Source organism: Propithecus coquereli, unplaced genomic scaffold (genome assembly GCF_000956105.1).
Source record: "Propithecus coquereli isolate 6110/MARCELLA unplaced genomic scaffold, Pcoq_1.0 Scaffold323, whole genome shotgun sequence".
Lineage (NCBI taxonomy): Eukaryota > Metazoa > Chordata > Mammalia > Primates > Indriidae > Propithecus > Propithecus coquereli.
The window spans coordinates 2,460,404-2,485,525 of NW_012148875.1; the positions used below are offsets into that span (position 1 = coordinate 2,460,404).

General features: G+C 35.4%; 1 protein-coding gene across 1 annotated transcript in view; it reads left to right on the plus strand.

The window, feature by feature from the left end:
• Positions 1-25,122, plus strand: part of SPATA5 (spermatogenesis associated 5) — a gene marked incomplete at its 3' end in the record, with an annotated part of 99,483 nt that overhangs the window by 67,768 nt on the left and 6,593 nt on the right. The window contains exons 13-14 of the mRNA XM_012650404.1: positions 18,080-18,133; positions 19,846-19,925. Of these exons, the coding sequence (XP_012505858.1) occupies positions 18,080-18,133; positions 19,846-19,925 (134 nt within the window). The remainder of the gene's footprint in view (positions 1-18,079; positions 18,134-19,845; positions 19,926-25,122) is intronic.

The following is a 25,122-nucleotide window of genomic DNA, read 5'->3' on the forward strand; positions in this document are numbered from 1 at the left end:
CTTGCTCAGGCTGGTTTCGAACTCCTGAGCTCAAACAATCCGCCCGCCTTGGCCTCCCAGAGTGCTAGGATTACAGGCGTGAGCCACCGTGCCCAGCCTGTGATACTCTCTTGTGATGCTGGGCAGTGGCAGTGAGCTATAGCTCCTAATAGCCACACAATCATGAGAGTAAAGAATCAATACTCTACAGTGTACTGTGTTGCCAGATGATTTTGCCCAACTGTAGGCTAGTGTAAATATTGTGAGCATGCTTAAGATAGGCTAAGATAAACTATAAAGTAAGGCAGGCTAGGTGTATTAAATGCATTTTTTGACTTACAGAATTTTCACCTTATGATGGGTTTGTCAGGACATAACCCTGTCGTCAGTCAGGAGCATCTATAGCTACTATTCTTCATTTAACTAGATCTCTTAATATTCTCTTATCAAAAGTACAAGATAATCTGAACTTGAAAAATTCTAAGTTCATCTTTAGGCTTCTGTTTTTAAATTATATAGGCTATTCTGTAAATCATAGAGCTTCCATATTGCAGATACTGCATAGAAAACTGTATAGATACCTCTTTTATATACAGAATGTTTTAAGATTAGTTTTTAAGATTACAGATAATGATAGTGATGTTTAAGAAGGTTGAGTGACTTTTCCAAGGTTGAAGTGGTGGCGATGGAATTGAAATTTTTTCTCGGAACTTCCCAACTCCAGAGGCTGAGCTCTTAATAACTATATTATATAATCTTCCATCGGCCCCCCCCCTTTTAAAATAAAACTAGTGTCTAGTACCTTTTTCATTAATTATACCAAATTACTGCAGAAGCTAGTTTAGGCAGTTTCTATAGGGCAGGTTCAGAGACGTGGAAAGATGTTTCTGAGAACCAGTTTGAAATTATTTTGTTTCTCTAAGATAAAGAAAACTGAGAAAAATAGTATGGCTTTGGTCTAGGAGTGAAAGTGGAGTGAGTTAATAAGAAAGGGCAATCATAGCCAAAGAAACAGGAAACCGTTGGATGAAATAGAAGTGCCTGGAAAACTGTTGGTGGTTGAATAACATAGAGCTTGAAATTTACGTATTAGTATATAATTTGTGCCCTTGAGATTGAGTATGTCGTAATGAAAAGAATACTAAGCTAGGATTCAGATAGCTTTCGTTTGCCTCCTAAATTTAGCACTTTTTAGCTTTGTAACCTTCAACGGGTTCCTTAAGTCTCAGTTTTTTAATCTATAAAAGTAGGATAACATTTGTATATCATAGGCTTTGGAGAAGATTATCTTTTAAAAGTTCAGTGAAAAAGTTTGGAAGGGTATAACTCCCCACTCCTTAAGTGTGATTGGGCATAGTGACTTTCTTCCACAGAGTTTAATATAGAAAGAGGGGAAGCGGTGAACAACTTCACAATGGAGAACCCTGACAAGCAGTATGCTAGCCAAGTGAGCAAGGTTAACATCTTTGGCGATGAGCCGTGTTGGTAGTGCAGCTGACCCTTAAACAACATAGGTTCGAACTGCATGGGTCCACTTACACACAGATTTTTTTCAACAAATACATTTGGTCTGCTCTGGTGGTGGGTTTTGCATCCATAACCAAACTCAGGATTGAAAATACAGTGTTTTTAGGATGTGGAAACCCATATATAGAGAGGGTCAACTTTTTGTATCCTTGGGATCACTAAGGCCAACTATAGGACTTGAGTATATGTGGATTTTGCTATCTGTAGTGGTCCTGGAACCAGTCCTCTGTGGATAGTGAGGGATGACTGTATATATCCTTAGATGATGTGACAAGAATGCCACTTTACTTCTGGAGTCTCCATGAATGCTCATAAGCTCTGTCTAATCGTGAGAAAAATGTTAGGCAAACTGAAATTGAAAGATATTCTGTAAGATACCTGACTAGTACTCCTCAAAACTGTCAAGGTTATCAAAAACAAGGAAAGTCCGAGAACCTGTCACAACCAAGAGGGGCCAAGGAGACGTGATAACTAAATGTTATGGTAATATCCTGGATGGGATCCTAAAATAAAAAGAGAAGGACATTAGGTAAATACAAAGGAAATCTGAATATCTGTGGACTTTAGTTAATAATAATATGTCAATCTTGGTTCATTAATGGTAACAAATGTACCATGCTAATATAAGACATTAAGAATAGGGGAAACTGCAGGTATGGGTTTGGGTTGGATAGGTAGTAATAGGAGCTTTTTGTACTATGTGCTTGATTCTTCTGTAAATCTTAAACTTACTGAAAAATAAAATCTATTAAGTTTTGAGGTCAGTTATCACAGATCTGGGTTAGTATAGACGTTCAATGAAATGATTTAAGTTAAAAAAGTCAACTGTGAGTTCCGTACTCTAGTGAACAGGATGAGTGGAGTACAGAGAAGGAGAAGAATCATGGAGAAGACTGTGGATTCCATGGGTGAGGGCTTTGGAGGAGAACTTCTCTCCTGTTCATTATCCTCCTGTCCATGATGATAGTGGAAAGTTACTGAGAAAAGCCCTGAGAGGAATTTGGCTGGGGAATCTGGGTTTGTTGCTGCCCTGAGATTGCCTTTTTCACTGCAGTTCTCAGTTGAAGCCTATAAAGGTGTGTGTTAGTTCTGGCCCCAAACCCAGACCCCAACATTATAAAGAACTCTTTGTCTTAGTGTTTTGGTTATTTTTTTTCTTTCACCTTGGGTACAGCTTCGAATTTAGGGTCTCACCAGGAAATATGTCCAGTTTTATGCCTTTTGTGGATCCTAACTTTATGTTCTTCTTCTATGCGTTTGTTGGCATTTGGGCTCATCTGGAGTCTGAAACCTTTTGAGTTTCTATTTAATTTCCTTTAAGTTTTTGTTTTGTTTTAACTTTGAAAATTCCCTCGGCTTCTCCAAATAGTGTTGTATTACGTGCCTCATTTGCGTAAATTTGTAGTTTTTAGCATCAATATTAAATAAAGACATCTACTTAGTTTTGTCACTGTTTGAATGGCTGGCTATTAGCGAATAACTAATAGTAACCTCTGTGATTCTTGGGACAAATGGAATAGTTAATTTTCCGTTGTCAGTTTCACAAAGTTATTTGGAAGTTAGATTGCATTTACTTAAATTTGTCATTATTTGTACTGCTACACTGTTAATGATGGGGCATCATATGTTAAGACTGTATATGTTAATTATTTTTTTAAGTTGGGCTTGTATCAGTTGATAAAGCTGATATTTTAAAAAGATGTCTTGACATAAAAATATTTCTTAAATAACATTTAACTAAAACAAAAAATGAAAAAAAAAACTATAGAAACAAAACCTTTAGCATTTGGAATCTAAGAAGACCTAGCAAGATATAGAAGACCTAGCAAGATATAGAAAAAGCAGAATGCTTTTAGATTTGTAAGAAGTCTAATAGAAAATTTTATTGTTTTTATTTTTTTATTCATGGATAAATTAGCTGATGGAGAGAGACTAGTTATTTTTTCCATCTTTTAACTCCTTTCTGAGTGAAATTTAATTAAAGATGAAATAAATATAATTTTATGTCTGTAATACTTTAAAAATATTTATAAATGTTTTACAATTGGAACAACTTAAGATATATATATTAAGCACTTTCTGTGTGTCAGGCACCATACATGGCAAACAAAATTAATTTTGCATTAGAGGGGCCCTTGTCTATCAACTCATAATTTAGTGGGAGAGACGAAACTATTATAATGAAACGGGTAACATTTATAGTCTGTAGTTCCTGGTCATTGGTTGTATGTGAGAAATGAGAAAGAAAAGGAAAAGTCAAAGATTATAAAATTTATTTTCAATGACTAGCAGATGGAAATACTCTAACTCTGGGAGAGTAGGAGAAGCAGGTTGGAGGTGAGAGAGGAGGTTCGGAATGGGGATTTAGACATGTTGTGTTTGAAATGCCTCTGGGACAAAGTGGTGGATATGTCCTAAAGGCAATTGCATATGTGGTTTTGTAGCTCAAGAGAATGGTCATTTCTAGAGATGAAAACATGGAAATTGAGAACCAGTGTTTGAAAAATTCTGCAGAGAAGTCAGTAAAAGAGAATGAGAGTGATAAGAGTGGTTGGTTACATTAATAACAAGAGGGGTTTTCATGGGTACATATACATTTGTACATGTTCACTTCAGAGCTTGCTTAATTGTAGCCAGCATGGTGCCTGCAATGTAAATTCTGAAGAAACATGTCATTTTTTTTCCTGAATGAATGAATGAATTAATGAATTGTGAGGAAAGTTTATGGTATACCTTTTCAGAGGAACAACTTGAATTCTGTTTTCTTCCTTGCCAGCTCCTCTCACATTTTAGGTTTTTTACTCGGTCTTAGCATTTCTTGCTTAGTACTTAATCCCTATTTTCAAACTCTTTGAAGTGCTTTCCCAGAATGGCCTTCTGTATGTGCTGATGCTGTACTTTTTATTAATTTTCAAGATCCTTTACTCATATTACATGTATGTAATTCTATCTCATGTGAGTTTAGGTTTTTACGAGCATATTCCATAGCATTTAGCCATAGTTAACACTTAGGTTAACTTGCCTTCCCCAGACATTTTAGAACTTATAAAAACTTGATTTGAATTGTAATAGCCAAAAACACCAGGCAGGTGTCAGACACATTTAAAAAGCCCTTGGGAAGACTGGAAAAAACCTAGTAGTGATTAAAGGGGCAACATTGTAAGAGCATGAGGTGTAAATATTATACTTGAATTTGTGACTGATACGGTGTGAAATAATGAAACACAGTAAAAGATAAGTCAGGTTTGGTTCTCACTAGATTAATAGAACAGCTGGACAAATATTTTCATATGTATTTATGATATTTTTGTTGTTTTGTAAACTTGAACGCTTGAAATCTTGGCCATGGAACACTAAAAATAACACTTCCAAAATAAGCCAGTTCATGGTACTTAACTTATTAATGGCAGTTTTTCTTGATCATCCATATCAGTGAAGTACATGCTATCTCAGAGGTAAAATGTAGCAGGTCTGACATATCAGTTTTTTGGTGAGTAAAATTAGAAAAGAAATATTTTATCTAGTCTTATCAAACTTATTTATTCTGGGGATTTATGTGTTATTTTTAAAAGTGTTAAGTATGTTTTGATCAAATGTGGAACTCATAGACCACAGGGTATATATATATACCTAAACCTGATAGTTAGATGTAAATGATCCCTTGTTTATAATGAGTATTAATAAAATTCTTATTTTCAAATTGATCTATGCTAGCATCTTTTTAGAAAGAATTAGACTTCACCCTTCCTACTTGATCTCCTGACCAAAATACCTTTGAATTTAAATTGCTGATACTTTGTAAAATCTACAGGGGCATTTTCTTTTAAGGCCCTGAAGAAAAGAGAGGACATAATTTTTAGAAAGAGTAGCGGTCTGGAAACCAAAATCCTGCATTCTTATTTCTGCCATTTAACTTGTTCTAGGACTTTTGCCATATTACTCAGCTTCTTTTGTACTTTGCCTCAGGTTTTAAGGGAGGTTGTTTAGACTAAATGACTCCTAAAGTCCCTCTGTTGATAATAAATGAGTAGATCACGTTGCTTATGTTTTAATCCATTGCTTATCTTTTATCCCTGATGGTGGCTAAACATTTGGGGCAGTTCCTCTGTCAAGTGTAACGTTTAAGAGACTTGAATCCAAGGTCTGGCATTTAAATTACTTCACGTCTTTGCACTTTATATTTTTTTCTGTAAAATTATGATAGTAAGAGTATCCACCCAGAAGATTGTTACAAGTAGTAAAGGGGATAATACATATCAAGAATTTAGCCAGATTTCACAAAATTAGCTCATGCTAGTTGCTGCTCTTTTCTTTTCTTTCTTTTTTGCTTTTTTTTCTTTCCTCTTCTTCTTCTTCTTTTTCTTTTTTTTTTTTTTGGTGAAACGGGGTCTTGCTCTGTTACCTGGGCTAGTGTACAGTGACGTCATCATAGGTCACTGCAACCTCAAACTCCTGGGCTCAAGAGATCCTCCTGCCTCAGCCTCAAAAGTAGCTGGGACAACAAGTGTGCACCACCACACCTGGCTAATTTTTCTATTTCTTGGAGAGATGGGGTCTTGCTCTTGCTCAGGCTGATCTCAAACTCCTGGCCTCAAGTGATCCTCCCACCTCAGCCACCCAAAGTGCTGGGATTACAGGCGTGAGCCACCATATCCAGCCTTCTCTTCTATTTTTAAGAAGTAGGTGTATATGTGACCTCAAATGGAACAAAAAGTATGGCAGCAAAGCTTATGATCTGTTAAGTTTTTGGTTAGTGGTAGTGTAAAATGTAATACATATCTTTGAAACTGAATATAAAGTTTTGCAACTCTTCGTACTAGAATACAGTGATTTTTGGCAACTTGAATGTCAAACTCAAAATAACCTCCCTTGGTGATGAAATTGCTTTGACTTCTCATATACTTCTAGACCAAATGCAAAGTATCAATTCAGTTGCTTGGGTTGTATTTTGCAGGCCACTCATCTAGGTAAGATTCGTCAGTGTGTAGTTCTAGTTCTATACAAAATCACATGTTCTCTAGGGAACTCGTCCTTTCATTATTGCTAAGACCTGTTAGTAACACTTGACTTGGATTATTTCAATTCAGGTTTTCTTCACAGTGCTAAATTCTTAGGCTAGATTTTCAAATCTCTTAAATTTTTCTTTTCTTTCTGTTTTGGGAGAAAAAGCATTGTTTTTTCTCCACAGGCTTCCTGTAGTCTAACTTTATGTGGTAGTGGAATGACCCTTCAGTTGATTGAGGCTATTTGCCATATTTCCACATTTTTAACAAAAGATCAAATCTGTTTACCTGTACATTGGGTATTTAAACAATATTAACCTTTCTATTATCCGTACTAAGATATTGACATTGTACTTGGCAGAGAAGAAATCATGAAATGACTGTAATCTTGTACTTTCCAACATTAATCTTCAAGTTATCTTCTTTTTTAGAACCATGACATGGAGAGAAGAATGACCATTTCTCCAGGTTTTCTAACCTCTTTCCTGCAGTTAAGCCAGATAAATGAAAAAGTAGTATACATGCCATGAGTTATATTACCTACTTAAGGAAATACCTTCACTGGATTACTATTTTATGTCATATCTTTGACTTTTATGGGTAGTTGCTATAAGAACAGCAACAATAATACAGAGTTGGCATGATAATTATTGCAGTAAAAACAATGACACCAGTAATTTCCTTTCTGATCATTGTCAGACCACAGCTTGCCTAATTAGTTACTCTAAACTGATTAAAATCTGCATAAAAATTTCTTACCACCCCCAGTGCTCAACAAAAACACATTTTGCCATTATTTAAAGCTTTTTTTATTGGGTGGGCCATGATCCTTGTTTTATTGTTCACTTTCTTAATTCCTTGTCTACAGTCCCCTTTGGGTAAAAGAGTAATTTACCGCATGTAAATGAAAAGTGCTGGTTTTGTTTATTTGACTTTATATTATATATGAATAGGCAGTTCTTACTTTGCCCTGAAGTGCAGGACTGTTAAAATGATCAAGGCGAAATCATGCAGAATGATCTTAATAATCAATGGGAAAAATTACAAGTGTTATGTGACCTTTAAAAATTTTGTCAAAACATTAAGAACTCTCGCTCTTGATTATAAATATATGAGGCAATGCATTTTGGCTGTATAACAGCTTCCTTGCTAATCTCCGTGCTTCCAAACTTTCTCCTTTGTCCAGCCCTACATTCGCATTTTGACAGTCTAGTATTCCATTTCATGAGGACACTAATTTATCTACTTTTATATTAATGCATTTTTAGATATTTCCAGGTTTTATTTTTGTTGTTGTAAACAGTGCTTCAGTAATATTCTTGTACATGTTTCCTTGTGTATATGTATAAGAGTTTCTCTAGGGTGTATGAACCTAGAAGAAGAAATTCTTGCCATTGGGTTTGAATATCTTCAACATTACTAGATACTTCGAAATTGCTTTTTTTGTGTGTCATTGATTTTAAAATATTTTTTTATCAATTTTCTTAATATTTTGAAGGTTTTTCATTCCTTAGCAGTCATTTCATTGTCATTTTTGATGACTTTTGGTCTCATGAACAAAAGTCAGCTGTTTCAAATTGTATGAGATTGTTCTAGAGCAGGGTCAGCAAACCATAGTTTTTAGACAAAATGTAGCCTGTCCCTTATTTTGGTCCAGACCCCTAGCTAAGAATAAATTTTATGCTTTTAAAGGGATGTTTAAAAACACGAAGAAGAATATGTGACAGAGGCTATATGTGGCCCATAGAGCCTGAAATATAATCTAACACTTTACATTTCGTTTTCCTCAATCCCACAATGCCTAGGAAAATGCCTTCAAGTTTATTTACCTCAATGATGGCTCTGAGTGTACATTTTGTGTCCCTGTTACATAGTCTAACTTGTGTCTAAAAATAAGCTTGTAGAATTGATTGATATTAAGATGTTGCTGTTTCTTCAAAATCCTTAAAAAAAAGAGAGAACATTGTACATCAACATAACTATTGTATTGTCTTTATTTAAGTTAAATCTATTTGGGGATTGTACTATTTAAGAAATTAAGATAATTAAATAATTGGTGATGAAACTGAAGTCATGAAGTCTCTCTGTAGTATCTTTGGGGGAAATAAACTTTAACAAAAATTTTGTAAACATGGTTGCTTGGAGACAGTTCAAGTACCAATGTACAAATGATATATTAATTATTATTAATATATACTCATTGAAAGCACTATGCCAAGTAAGTTTTTATTTACTTACAGATATTAATAACTTTGTTTACTTTATGTTTCCCTGATTGTTGGAAGATTTTAGTCAGAGATGCAGAAGTATATTAAATAATAGATAGTTTTAAGAAAATGTTAGTATTACCCTTTCCATTTATCTTTTCTCTAATTATCCTCACATATTAATTTTTAGACTATAATAAATTCTCTTCAACAATTTTTTAGAAAGATTAGTCATCTTGGATTAATTTAAAAAATCAGGCAAAAAAGATAAAACTGCCTCTGTTATTATTTATGGTTTCCTATGTCGATACTGTCAGATACCTCATCTTAATAGATTTTGTCAACTTGAACATTGAGATGTTCTCCCTATCCTTTTATTTTTACTCTTGACTTTTCTACGCTGATTCCCATGTGTTCTAACCTACTCATTTGTTACCATATTATCATGTTTAAATACTTTGGAAGCTGCCATTATGGAAGTAGTTGTCTTAGTTAAGGCGTTTATAACAGAATACCACGAACTGGTGGTTTAAACAACAGAAATCTGTTTCTCAAGTTCTAGAGGCTGGAAAGTCCACGATCAATCAAGGTGCTGGCAGATCTGGTGTCTGGTGAAGGTTTGCTTTTTGGTTTTCAGGTGGCCATCTTCTTGTTGTAGCCCCACATGGTGGAGAGCAGAGAGAGAGAGAGAGAGAGATCAAGCTCTCTTGTCTCTTACAACAGCACTAATCCCAGTCATGAGGGCTCCACTGTTATGAACTAATTACCTCCCAAAGGCCCCATCTCCTAATATCAACACATTGCCGGTTAGGATTTTAATGTATGAATTTGAGGGGGAAACATTCAGTCCATGACAGCACCATACAAAAACAGTATTAAAGACTATCTCTGTTCCATAGGCATGTTTGTAACTTGAAAGACTTTTTTATGCCCACAGTTTTTTGTCTGTTTGTCCCTTCTGTTCTTCCCACCCTCTCTTCTCCTGACTTCTTTTGGATTGACCATATTTGACAACCTAATTTTATCTCCTCTATTCTCTTAATAGCTAAGCCTCTCTATTTTACTTTTTAAAAAATATTCAAGGGTTTATAATATACATGTCCTTATCCTCTGACCTCTCAAGATTTTTTTTTTTTAATTATCAGTTGTCAATGATTTGATCATGATGTACTTTGGTGTGGCTTCCTTACTTGGAGATCATTGAGCTTTTTTGGATCTGTGGTTAATTTTTTAAAAATAAAATTTGTACATATTTTTGTCTGTCCCCTTCCATTTTTTTTTTCTGAATCTCCAATTATACATTTGAGAGGACTTCAGAAAATTTGTGGGAAAATGGAATTAAAAGATAAAAATAAAATAGTATAAGCTTTATTTCTGAACATAATCTCCATTAAGTTCAAGACACTTTTGTAAGCAGTGATACCAGACATTTAGTCCATCCCTAAGGAACTGAGGGTCCTGGGAATTTAACCATGTCAGTGTATTCTTTTTTACATTATTAACTGAATAAAAATGGGTTCTTTTAAGGATTTTTTAAAATTAGGAAACAAAAATAAGTCAGAAGGAGCCAAATCAAGACTGTAAGGTGGATGGCTAGTGATTTCTCATTGTAACTTTTGAAAAATTACCCTTGTTTGATGAGGGGAATGAGTAGGACCATTGTTGTGGTAGAAGACGACTCTCTGGTAAAGGTTTCCTGGGTGTTTTTGCTAAAGCTTTGGGTAACTTTCTCAAAACATTCTTATAACACGTTGTTATTCTTTGGCCCTCCTGAAGGTCAACAAGCAAAATTCCTTGAGCGTCCCAAAAAATTTCCCATAAGTTTTGCTCTTGACCAGTCGGCTTTTGCTTTGAGTGATCTACTTCTACTTCTTGGTAGCCATTGCTTTGATTGTGCTTAGTCTTAAGGATTGTACCGGTAAAGCCATGTTTCATCTCCTGTTAAAATTCTTTGAAGAAATGCTTCAGGATTTTGATGTCGCTTATTTAAAATTTTCATTGAAAGCTCTGCTCTTGTCTCTGATCCGGGCACAACAGTTTCGGTACATATGAAGTGGAAAGTTTGCTCAACTTTAACTTTTTAGTCAGAATTGTGTAAGCTGAACCAATGGAGATGTCTTTGATTTGGCTACTGTTTGTGCTGTTAATAGGCAGTCCTCTTCAGTTAGAGCACAAACAAGATTTAATTTTTCCTCACAAATTGATGTGGATAGTCTGCTGCCAACTTCATCTTTATCATCTCATCCTTTCTTAAAATGAGTTATCCATTTTTAAACATCTGATTTCTTTGGGGCATTGTCCCCATTAACTTTTTGTAAAGCATCAGTAATTTCACCATCCTTCTACCCAAGCTTCGCCGTAAATGTAATGTTTGTTCTTGCTTCAATTTTAGCAGAATTCATGTTGCTCTGATAGGGGCTCTTTTCAAACTGATGCCTTAACCTTCTTAGTGCCTCAAACTAGATCCTGTTCAGACAATGTTATAATAAGTTAGTATGAATTTATTTTGGTGCAATTTTTTTTTAAATCCATGCATGGTTTCTTTTCATAATGCACATTTTCCATGAACAGTTTGAAGACCTCTTGTATGTTAGACCTCTTGATATGGTTGTTTAGGTCTTTGAAGCTCTGGGCATATTTCGTCAGTCTTTTTTGTTTCATTCCTTTAGTTTGAATGGTTGATCTGTCTTCAAGTTTACTGATCTTTTCTTCTGCTTATAAGTTCATTTGGTGCATTTTTATATCAGGATATTATATCTTTTAGCTCTAGAAGATTCATTTAATTCTTTTTATGTTTTTCATCTTTTCCTTATAATTTTTGTTTTCCTTTAAAATTTTGAAAATACTTGAAATTGTTGGCATCTTCCATTTACTTTTTCCTGTCAACATTTTTTTTTTTTAATTTCAGGATATTATGGGGATACAAACATTTTGGTTACATGTTATGACTTTGCCACACCCAAACCATGATTTGAGGTGTGCCCTTTTCCCCTACAATGCTTACCACGTCCATTAGTTGTGAGTTTACGCACCCCCAACCCCCAAAGAATATTACTACTGTGTGAGCACCTTAGTGTTGATCAGTTAGTGCCAATTCGATGGTGAGTGCATGTGGTGCCTATTCTTCCATTCTTGTGATACCTCACTTTGAAGGATGGGCTCAGGAAGATATAAGAGGTGCTAGATCACTGTCGTTTTTTGTTATTGAGTAGTATTCCATTGTATACATATACCATATTTTATTAATCCAGTCATGGATTGACGGGAACTTGGGTTGTTTCCACATCCTTGCTATAGTGAATTGTGCTGCCATAAACATTCGAATGCAGATTTCTTTATAGCACCTATTTTTAAGATCTTGTCTGTTAATTTTATCACTTCTATTATTTGTGTCTGTTTGTATTGAGTCTTTTGTTCTGTTTCACTCCAGTATTTCTCATATTTGTGGATCAAGTTTTTTTTCTTTTACTTCTTTAAGCTTTCTAAACTTTATAGAAAATTTTCAAGAACAGTCACAACCATTTTTTGCTTTTAGCCATTTGAAAATAAGTTGGTTGCTTCAAACGCCCTGTCACACTTGAATGTTTTGGTGTGTATTTCTACAAAAAAATTCTCTTATACAACCACAATGCAATCAAAAAATTAGAAATGAACATTATTATTGCCACTCAGGTTTTGTCAGTTGTCCCCATAATTTCCTTTATGACAAAATGGTTAAGTCCAGATCATATGTTGCATTTATTTGTCACATCTCAAGTCTTTTTCAGTTGAGAACAGTTCCCTCAGTCTTTTCTCGATTTTAATGCTATTGACATTTTTGTAGGTAATGGGCCTACAAAAATAGGTAGGTAATAGTAGGTGTAGAATATCCGTCAGTTGGGATTTGCATGATATTTCCTTATGATTAGATTTAGGTTATTCATAGAAATGCTGCTGTATTCTTCTCATTGCATTCCATCAGGTATTACTTGATTTTCATTTGTCCCATTTCTAGTAATGTTAACTTTGATTATGGTGGTGTCTGCCATGCTTCTTCATTGTAAAATTACTCTTTTCCCCTGTGAAGTTAGTGATACTTTGTGGGAAGTTACTTTTAGATTATATAAATATCCTATTCCTTAATAAATCTTTAATTTATTTATATATTCATTTGTATTTATATGGGCTCATGAATTCGAATGCTATTCATTGATTCATAATTCATTACTATCATTATTATCATTCATTACTATCATTATTTGTATTGTCCGAATTGCACCACTTTGGCTAGTAGACCCTCTTTTAAGCTGGTTTTTGAGTGCTTTTGGCATGTCTCCAACATTCTTTGAGTGCTTTCTTACTGTCTGCTGAAAGATTTCCAGACTCATTTTGTACTTTGCCTGCCCCAGCCTTGGAATCAGACATTTCCCCTAGGGGCCTTGGTCTTTTTGATGGAAAATTGAAAAGCCAAGTTTTGTGTGCTAGGTGTGCTTTCTTGTTGTTGGCGTATTGCTGCTCTCAGATACTCCTAGGGAACAGAGCTCAGGAAAAAATATATATGGTACATATGTATGTACATACATACATATATGGTACATATTTGTGTACGTACACACGAGTACACATATACATATATAAGTACAGTAAATTCTCACTTAATGTTATTGGTATGTTCTTGGAACCTACAACTTTAAGTGAAACAGTGTACAATAAAACCAATTTTTTTCTCATCAGTATTATAACAAAATGGCGTTGAATAAAATGATGTTATTTGAGGATTTGCTGAATGTCATTTCTTAAAGTTACAGTTTTCAAGAACCTGTTGATGACAAAGGAGGACTTAGAGTATAAATATATGCACACATTTATATCTGTTTCTTTACCTAAATATATAGAAAATCTTGATTTTGATTTCATGCTGTCTCTAACTTTGGTTTAATATAAGAGATTCATTCTCAATTTTTTTTTTTTCTGGTTTATTAGCTCCCTCCTTGTCTAACTGGGCACTCCAATTACCTCATGCCTCCTCTAGTACTCTAGAATTATTCTTTTATCCATCCCACAGCACTCCATACCCTGGGATCAACATAACTGTGTTTGTTATCCTATCCCACTCTGCATTCATGACACAAGTTATTGAAATAAGTGCTGAGTAATGCCTGAGAAAATACAGCCATCCCTCAATATATGAAGAGGATTGGTTCTAGGACCCCTTCATATACCAAAATCCATGCCAGTGTTTCATGGGCTGGTGACAATAATGTGTATTCTGCAGCAGTTGGATGAAGTGTTCTGTCAGTGTCTGTTAGGTCCATTTGGTGTAGAGTATGGTTTAACTCCAGTGTTTCTTTGCTGATATTCTGCCTGGATGATCTGTCCATTGCCAAAAGTGGGGCGTTAAAGTCCTTGCTATTATTGTATTACAGTATCTCTCTCTCTTTAATTAATATTAATATTTGCTTTATATATTTGGGTGCTGTGGTGTTGGGTGCATACATATTTACTATTGTTGTATCCTCTTGATGAATTGACTTCTTTATCATTATATAATGACCTTTTTTGTCTTTCTGCAGTGGCACAATCATAGCTCACTATAGCTTGCCTCTCCTAAGCTCAAGAGATCCTCCCACCCTAGCCTCCCAAGTAGTTAGGACTACAGGTGTATGCCACCATGTGCAGCTAATTTCTATTTTTTTTTGTAGAGATGGGGGTCTCACTATGTTGCCCAGGCTAGTCTCAAACTCCTGTCCTCAAGCAATCCTCCCACCTCGGCCTCCTAAAGTGCTGTGATTATAGGCATGAGCCACTGCACCAAGCCTCTTGTTACAGTTTTGACATAAAATCTATTTTACCTTATATACATATGGCTACTCCTGCTCTTTTTTGGTTTTTGTTTGCATGGAATATCATTTTCCATCCTTTTACTTTTAGTCTGTGATTGTCTTTGTAAGTGAAGTGTGTTTCTTCTAGGCAGCATATAGTTGTTGATTCTTGTTTTTTAATCCATTCAGCCATTCAAGTCCATTTGAATTCAGTGTTGTTATTGATAGGTAAGGCCTTACTACTGTCCCAGTGGCTCAGATGAGTGTCCCTTTCCGCACATCTCTGCACAGGTGGGATGGGTCCCCAACTGTAGCAAGAGGGGCTGAAGTTCAGACTGAGCTTCTTTTGAATCTGCTGTGGAAAGGAGGCTGGTGGGCCTGTCTAATTTCTCAGATGGACGTGTGTCTCTCAGCATGTCCCTGCACAAACAGAATAATTTCTTTACTGTAACAGGAGGGGCTGGAGCTGGGGCTGGAGCTGAGGCTGGACCCTCTTGGGATCTGTTGTTAGACAGAGGCTGGAGAGCCTGGTTTCAGCTTATTGGGGTGCCTGTCTCCCAAGAGGATGCTATACAGATGGGATAGTTCCCTACTTCCGCAGGAGAGGCTGGAGCTGAGACAGAGCCTTCTCAGACTCTGCTGTAAGACAGAGGCCGGAGAGCCTGTCTTATTGGTATGCATCTCATAGCAGGTCTCAGCATAGATAGGGTAGTTTCCCAGCTGCAGCAAGAGGTCCCAGAGCTGAGACTGGGCCACTGGGATCTGCTGTAGGAAGGAGGTTGACAAGCCTGTCAGGGAGGCTCAAACTCCTGGGCTGCGAGATATGAATGAGTCTCCCTATGTTAGCCCATTTTGTGTTGCTATAAAGGAAATACCTGCAGCTGGGTAATTTATAAAGAAAAGAGCTTTATTTGGCTCATGGTTATGCAGACTGTACAAGCATGTGCTTCTTCTGGTGGGGCCTTTGGGAAGCTTCCAGTCAAGATGGAAGGTGAAGGGGGAGCAAGCATGTGAAGGAGGTGGTGCCAGGCTACTTTAAACAACCAGCTCTTAAGGGAACTAATAAAATGAGAACTTACTCATTATCGCAGGGAGGGGCACCAAACCATTCACGGGAGGTCTGTCCCCAGGACCCAAACACATCCCACCAGGCCCCACCTCCAACATTGGGGATCTTATTTGAACATGAGATTTGGAGGGGCCAAACATCCAAACCATATCATTCCCTCTGTCTGGGTCCTTTTACAGGCAGCTCTGAGCTGGGATCTCAATTAGAGAATCCTGGAGCAGTGGTACAGGCCAACTTTCACATTCACTTCTGAGACCGATGTAAGCCTTTCAGCTGAGACACTAGTATGCACAATTCTTTCTGGACCCCTTGGCAGATGGTTTTGGTTGCAGGCACAAGACCAAGTGTTTCCAAGCCGCATGGAAGACTGGGCTGTTTCTGGGCTTGGACCCACAAGCAAGCTCAGCAGGGCAGATCAGCAAACTGGGTGTTGGTCTGCACCCTCAAAACAACCCTTGTACGTCTTGCTCCATCAGGGTTTCACAGACTCCTGCTTGAATTCTGATGCTCCTGCAGAGAGAATTTTGACTGTGCATAGGTGCAGACTTCTTGTTACTGGGTGATATGAGTGGGTTACCTTCTATTCAGCCATCTTAGTGATGTCACTTCATTAACTACATGTTTGTGAGAGTTGCCACACTGAATATATTGAGCATCTTTTTCCTTGGTGAATTAAGTCATTATCATGAACATCAAAAATAGTACCATGAAGTCAAATTTGAATTATTCTGCACCTCACTCTCTCTCACTTTCACATCTTGCTACCCACAACAAATTAATTTATCTTTTTAATAGTTTTTGTGGCTATCTTCTCATTTCCCTTGCATTGTTTTGCCTTAATCCTGTTCCTCATCATTTCTCACTATGACTGTTTTAATCATTTTATACCTGGCCTCTCTACTTCTGGCCTCATACGTCCTTCCAAACCATCTTTTATTTTGTGATCAGAATCATCTTTCAGTAAAATCCTTATTATCAGTTAGCTTTCCCTAAACCCTTCCTATTGCTTACAGGGTAAAATCTCAACTCATTTTGATGTACCCCCAGCCTCCCACTTTAAGAGCCTTATGATTGCTGCAGCCTCCCTGTATTCTATGTTTCATGTGTACTAAATTCTTACATCAGTTCTACTCGAGTGTGTTAGTCTTGTGTGTAATTTAAAAGTCAGTGAACTCAGACTAAAGACCTTAAGAGCTCTTCTACAGTTAAAGTGCATATAGTAGTATTTATTTTGGTTCATCAGAGATCTTTTTGATTTCTTCCTGGGTCTTAATGTATTTCGTATTTTTGAGGGTATGGAATAAATACTGAGGACTCACCTGAAATTTTACTTTCTCTAGGAACATTCCTTGACTCGAAGGAGATTCTTCTGTATGTTTCATTGGCATCTGCACATGCTTCTATCATAGTACTTGCTATACTGAATGCTAATTTTCCTTGTAATATGATGTTTTAAGTGAAACTAAATACTGTGTATACCAATTTGTGGGATTAATTGACATTTTGCTAGGGTTTGCCTATGTATCTGAATCAGTCAGATTTTTAAAAATTGAGGTCAGTTGTTTAGGAAATACTCAAGCTAATGTCTAGTAACATCCCCTGAATTGTCCGGACCAATGATCTCATGGAATAGAATACGAATCTTGTTCAAGGGTGGGTGTGGGTGTGTGTGTGGTGTTTGTGTGTCTGCAGAGAGGAGAGAGCAGCACACACATACATATGTCCATTGGATTTAGGGTGTATGGGGAACTGTGTCAACACAGCTAAATGCTGGGAGGAACAATGAATACACTGAGAGAAAAGTCCCCATAGCTGAGTAAGACATCTGGCATTATGGGAGAAACTTTATGTCAGTTTCTGAAGGGAATAGTTGTGGTTCTAAGGACAGTTTTAATTTTTTTTAATATTCCATGGCTTCTTGGAGTGACTGTATCCTGAGATAATAGGTGTATGGTAAAAAAAAAAAAAAAAAAAAAAAAAGTCTGCCACTTTTCTTACAATATCTGATATTTAGGTACTTGAGAAAAAAAAGTTAAAATTCAGAAATGTTAACGTCAAAATATGTGCAACTTTGAATCTGATAAGTAGTCCTAATCAGAACCAGCCCATTGGTTAGGCCTGGGAATGGGAATGGATGTTACCTTTTTGTTGGTCTTCCAAATTAGGCTCATCTATCTTTTGTGCCTAGCACCATGCCTGACATATGGTAAAAATATCAATGGAGGTATACACCGATGTTGAATAGGTGTTAAAATATTACGCTTAGTCACAGCCTTTCTTTTGTATTAATGTGCAGTTTTTGGAACATAGAATGGCTTTAAATTTGGAGGCATAGACAACACTCCGTGAAAATAAGCATGCTAAAGGAACTAATTTAAGTAAAACAGATTTTTGTTTCTTTTCTCTCCTGTGTATATTGTTTTTCCTTAATCAAAAGAAATATACATGGTTATATTTATAAAGACACTGAACAGTTGTTTTCTTTTCATGCAGGGGCCTGAGTTAATGAATAAATATGTTGGCGAATCTGAAAGAGCAGTTAGAGAGGTAAGAAGATTGTGCCTTAAGTGGCACTCTGCCTCGGAGAACCACGCTTCTGTCTTTCTGTGTGGTTCCCATTTTGTTTTGGGTAACAGACTTTGAAATTTCCAGATCCAAATTTTTGTGGTATAGTTTTTCCTTCAGGCAAATATTATTTTATTATTTGGAAATGCAGTTTTGATCATCTGTAATACACTGGTATTATTTTAAACATCATATTATCAGCCTTTATTTTTACCAAATAATGATATTTAAAAAAAATTACCAGCATTTGTTTTTTTTTTTTCTTAATAAAGGTTATGTCTGTATCTACAAAGGAGAACACATGATCCCAAAATGGGATTTAAATTCTTTAAATGAGATAACCTTTTAAATTGAATAGGTTAGCATATGAAAATTTCACTGTACTGCTCTTATTTTTCTTATTTTACTTCTTTGACCTCTTCCTGGTGATTTAGACAATGCATCTTTCTCCCTCTCTTAAGTTTAAAGCTAGGCCTTTAAAGCCAGTGCCTGATTGTGTCACTCCTCATATTGAGGAACCTGCTCAACTGGTAAATTCATGCAGAGTCAAGGCAACTAGAGGCAGCAGTTTGTCCACATGTATTTCCTGAGCAGGTATTGGCCTGCCTCACACAGGGACCCTGTGTGCTCGCAGACACTGAGTAAGGGCAAGAACACACAAACCATGATGGCATGGATGGTCCTTATTTTCGAAGTACCAATGAGGAGTATTAAGGATTGGAATACTTTGTCATGAGAAACAATTTTAAATTACTTTTTTTCCTATGTTTTTCCTTGAAATTGTAGATAATGGTAATCATATAAAACCTTAACTGATAATGACAACATGAAAAAGGAAGTGTTTATTTGTGTTAATGTTTTGGTAACTGTTTTGTATTTTTGTAGCTGTACTACTTGTGACCAAAAAGTGGGGGTCTCAATTATAGGATATATACAGATTTCTTTCTGCCTATGGTGCCTTTTTCTAACTCATTTCCACATGTCTGCCCTGGCTGTCTGCCAGTCTCTGAGGTTGGTAGTTTGGTTGGCTTCTGCTACAGACAGCGCATTCTCTTTTAAGATTTGACCATTTTTCTTGTCCTGGTTTTACATCAGCCATTGCTTTCCTGTATAGTCTTCAAAGAAATGAATAAGGCATGTGGCTTTTGAGTATATGGGTATTTTATTAATATACGCTAGTCTGTGGCTGATTTTACGCATTTATGTTTTTTCTTTTAAACATGTTTACAATAGTTAATAATGCCTATCATTTATTGAGCTCTTACTATGTTCTAGGCATTGTGTCAAATGCTTTGTGTTCTTTTTTTATTCAATTCTTAAAATATTCTTCTGAAGTAGGCAATTTTCTATATTATAGATGTGGAAATTGAGGTTTAGAGAAGTAAAATTACTTGTTGAAAGACACACTGATACCCAGTAGTGGAGGTGGGATTTTAACTGAGATTGTCTGATTGCTTAACTGAATTGCCTTCTTCACACCCATATGAATATGTATCGGTAGTCTTATCTCTGTAAGCATTGCTGAAGGAGATACTTTTACATCCATTACAAAATCCTGGGTTTTACACAAGTAATTGGACTGGTTGACTTGTACCTAATAGATTTGGTTCTAAATACAGTTTTCAAACGAAAACCAACTACAGAATTTTCTGGAGTTTGTTGATCTTTAACTAATGTGACACTCTTTCCACTAGATCTTCCGAAAAGCGAGAGCAGTGGCTCCTTCCATTATTTTCTTTGATGAACTTGATGCCTTAGCAGTTGAAAGGGGCAGGTAAGAAATATTTAATAGCACTGCTAGTACCCAGTAATATGCTATTACATAGTAATAGCGATTGCAATATAGAGTAAGTAGCATTTCTTATACAAATTTTATCTATTAATTCATTTGGCCTAAAAGAAAACATTTTTCAATTCATTTAATTTTTTTCTCTTATAACCCATTAAATTATTTCATGTAATCGCTCTATAAAACTTTCATATATAATTGAAAAAAACCACACTGATACCTGTTTGGGGCATTTGAGTTCATTTTTATAGTTTATTATCAACAGAGACTCCTTAGTACTCTCTATGAAAATTAGAGTTGTTATATAACTAAAACTATGAATAAAGATGGATTAAGCATAGTTATTTCCTATAGTAGAATATAATAAAAGATATTAATTCAGATTTTAGAATTCTCTGGAATAAACTGTTTCCTAAAATAGAATATAAATCAATATTGTCATTTCAAACAAGTATGTGTGTGTATGTATATGTCTCAGAACTGTTTACAAATATATTATTTTGTTTTCCATACTAATGCATAGAAATCTTTTAAGTAATACATATTTCATATACTTCATGTTCAATAACGTAATTTCATGTACTTTGTGCATAGCTTCTCAATGTATATATTGATTTTCAGATTTTTGCTGATGGTAATTATAGTGAAGGGAGAAAGCAAATTTTAAGTCTCAGTATTAAATGTGATAAGAAGCATTGCTGTTATCTTTCTTCCTACGTAGCGCTGCCTCATCAGAGTATAAATCATCACTAGGAAACTATCATTAGGAGATAGACTGCCCTACTCTCTACTCCCCATTTGTTTGATATTCCATAAATATTTATTGGTCTTTTTGTTTTATGAGTTGAAGTACTTCAGCACTCTTACTACTTCTGAATTGAGATGGCATAAAGGGTTACAAACAGCTCAAGTTTGTCTAACTATAAGCGAAGACAAAGAAGTCAGAGAAGTTGGCTGAAGTAGTGTGACCTGCCACGTTTACGTGACATCAGAGACATCTGGTTTTGGAGCCTAAAAAGGAACAGGGTGGGATATACTGTTAAATATGAACCAGATGGGAAGTAGAATATGTAGCAGAGTTCTCATAAAATGCTCCTGAAATAAAATGATGTGAGAAACCAGACAAGGTGCTTTATAAAAATATCCTGGTTTTGTAGGCAATTTGGCTTAGTAGGAATTTGCAGACATATTAGAGATGCTAAAGACTTACAGCTACTGGATATCATTTTCTCTAGTAGTCTTCATCATACTGAACTTTTCAGGGAACATCTGTATGCAGTGTATACCTCCCTCTCTTAGTGGCTTGCTCAAATGAAGAACATCATGTGTCCGTTTAACGATGCAGTTATATTCTGAGAATTGCAGTTGTTAGGCAGTATCCTCATTGTGTGAACATCATAGAGTGTACTTACACAAACCTAGATGAACATCATAGAGTGTATTTACACAAAACTAGATGGTATAGGCTACTACACTATATACCATATAGCCTATTGCTATACCATCCAGCAATACATATGGTATAACCTCCTGCTTCTAGGCTACTGACCTATACAGCATCTTACTGTACTGAATACTGTTGTAGGTAATTATAACACAATGATAAGTATTTGTGTATCAAAACATATCTAAATATAGAAAAGGTATAGTAAAAATACAGTGTTATAATCTTATGGGGACTACCTTGTTCATGTGGTCCGTCGTTGACCAAAATGCCGTTATGTGGCACATGACTGTACAAATAAATGCTGTGCAGTTTCCTTTGTATAGAAAAATTTCTGGTCACAGTTTGTGAATTTAGTTGACATTTCAGAAAACTAAACACTCATGAACACATACAATGCTGGTGCGTCCAAAGTAGAGAGTTTGGGTTGTACTTTATTTGTGCCAAATCTTATATAGTTTATTTTTAATAACTGTAAGAATCTCATAGAGTGACATTCTATTTTCAGTTCTTGTTTTTTTGTTTTTCCTAATTGTATGATGGGCCAGTATTGCCTAGAAGTGATTGTTTTATCTAATTAGATTGCTGTTACTTGAAAACTAAAACAAATAAAAGCTCCACATGTATTTTTGTTCTTTGGCAATTTGAATTTAATACAGTTAATAAAAATTGAAAAAATAACTACATTAGATATACCAGAAATATAAAACTCCCAAATATTAAACTAATTTCATGCATTGTTAAAGCATTCATGGAATAGGAAGACTGAAAAATTCCATAAACTAGGAGGCATTTCTGTATAAAATTAGACCATAGAATATTTACTGATTTCATTTTTCAAAGCTATTATTTGTTTTCTGTGATAATATTCAGATCAAATCCATATGACTTATCCCAAAATGACAATGCATAAAGATGTATATTTCTGATCAAGATTTTAATTTCCAAGTTCAAAATGTTTAACAAATTGAACAAAGAATTATGATATATTCTAGTCTTGACTGTCTTGTGCATATTAAATCAAACTATTTTGACTATTTGAAGTTACTTAGAAGACGTGGTAATTAGTTATGAAACTGAGGATTGCAGTAAGCACATTGTAAATAGAGCATAGATATACTATTTGCTTAGCCTTAGAAATCTTTGTGCTTTGAAAATGAGGTATATTTCGTGCTTATGAAAATGTCTTATTATAACCAGTATTTTCTCCTTTTCCCTGCCTCATTTAATAGTATCTTTGGGACTTGAAAAATATATAAGCCTGATATTTACTTCTCTTCTTCTGTATGTCCATTTAAATTATGGGTCCTTTGACTAAGGTTTTTTTTTGTCTTATTTTACCATGTGAGTTAGGAAATGTATGATTCTCTTTGCAAAGTGTTTTACTACATTTGGGAAAATTGAAAATGCTGTTAAGGGTAGCGTATCTCTTTGGAAAATAGGTAACATGATAGGGAGTGAGGCATCGAGGTAGGGAGGTGAGTTGAATTATACTGGGCTAATAATAATATTAGGTAACATTCTTTTAGTGTTTATTATATACTAGAAACTGTTTTAAGTGTTTCACAGGTAAAGAAAAAAGTCACAGAAAGGTCCCTGTATTAATGCAAAGTAGGATATTATACAGCTGGCAATTGGCTCCAGTACTCCAGTCTTACCTCCTGGCTAGCTTAAATTTTTACCTTTTTCATGGTTGTGGTGGGGATGGGAAAGCAAACTAGGCAGTAAATCATCATTCAACCTTGTCTTAGGCAGCAGTCCTGTCACCAAAAGTGCAGAGGTGTAGGGTCGGCCCAGTCTCCTCTGAGGAAATGAGTACTAACTAAGCTGGAAATTCTTAGAACTACTTTCTCTGTCTGGGACATTGCAGCCAGTCACAGGATCCTGAATCATCTTCATCAGCTGACAGTGATTGCCTGGTAGTACCAAACTTCAGTCTGGTCTAGAACAGATTTGAAACTAGGAACATACCTCTGGAACATAGGGTCACTAACCTAAGAAAGGCTCATCTTATTTATTTAATTAACTTCCAAATAATGTGACCCTGTTTTTTTGGACTCCACTCACCATATTATGACCTTTTGCTGTATTAACTCCTAATCTTCACAACACCAGAAGGTATAGATCTTGTTCCCATCTCCATTTTACAGGTGAGAAAACTTGAGTATATAGATGCATAAATACCTTCCTAAAGCTCATGCATCACTGATGGCAGAGCTGGGATTTGAATGTAGGTATATTGACTCCATAGCAGATATTCTGAGCCACTTTTGGACTCAACTGCTATACCACATAGCCCAGCATTCCAGGTCTAAGCAGTTAACCTTTTAAGCCTGTGTTTATCATACATTTCCTCTGTGACTTACATTAGTAATGATTTTGTCTAACTGGGTTGTTTTAAGATGCCTTTGAAAGTGTTCGTTCATTCACTTAGTAAATATTTATTGAATGCTCATTCTAAGCAGGCTTTGTGTTAGGGATAAAACAGTGAACAGGACCTAGGGCAAGTTCCTTAACCTCACTAAGCCTTAATTTCTTCATCTATAAAATGGAGGTAATAACAGTAACAAATTTTAAGTTGTTGAAATTAAATACATGTAAAGTGCTTCACATAATACCTGACATTTAATAACTGCTTAGGAAGCATCAGTATTTATTCTTCTAGTAATTTTATAAGATATTCCTATAATTGCCATACAGATTGAAAGTAATTGAGGTTGAATTCTACCCCAACAGAACTTACATACTAGAAGAGGAAACTGATTAAATAAAACATCTTGGAATTAGAAAAAGTATTTTACAGCTGACAGATACTGTGGCATTTTGTCTGTCTAAGATGCCATCAGTTGTAAGACGCATCGTTTTGTGTACTCACACTGAAGAACAATGCTGAGAAAATGGTGGTGAGGAATCACTAACTCCAGGAGACATCTTGATTTCCCAAACTTAAAATATGAAAAAAAATTTTTAATCTTAGACATAGAAGATAGTTTTGTTATTTGGGAGAAAGGGAAGATCATGTATTCTGTTTTATAACTCTAATGCTTTATATAAAAAATGCCCTGGAATATTATTTTATGCCTAGAATATAATGATTAAATGTATGAAAAAAATGAAAAAAGTTTAGTGCTCAGTTAAAAGTTGACTGGCATCTCTATGAAGTCCTAGAGAATCTATGATATTAATAACTGCTTTCTCGTAAAGCTGTTTCTGCACTTAATAGTCCAGAATTGGTTTCCACTAAAAAGCAAGAAGTTCTAAGCCAGCTTTCATTGAAAATGAAGATTCCAGGCTTAGCTGCTTTCTGAAAAGAGGTCTGAGTTTTAAAATAACAGTCAGGAAATGGGGTAGCCTCTATTGCAGCATATCCAGGTTTCGGATAAGTTCAATGGATTCATAACACTAAGAACCTTAGAGGAAATTTTTGTAGGTATCATTTCTCTAAATGACACTTTTCAAGAAAGGTTGTAAATTTTTTTAATGTGATTTTTATGGTGGTTTTTAAAATTTCATAAAATCATAAAATTTTATAGATGGAATAATTCTTAGAAGTCATCTAGTACAACCTTTTATTTTTCAGAAGGAGCAAAAACCTCTAGAATATAAGAGGCACATAACTCCTTTGTGGCCTATACAAGACTAGAACCCTATAACTTTGACTGAAATGGTACAAAGGCAATTTAGGTAACAAAATGTTTGTACCCCCATAATATCCTGAAATTTAAAATAAATAAATAA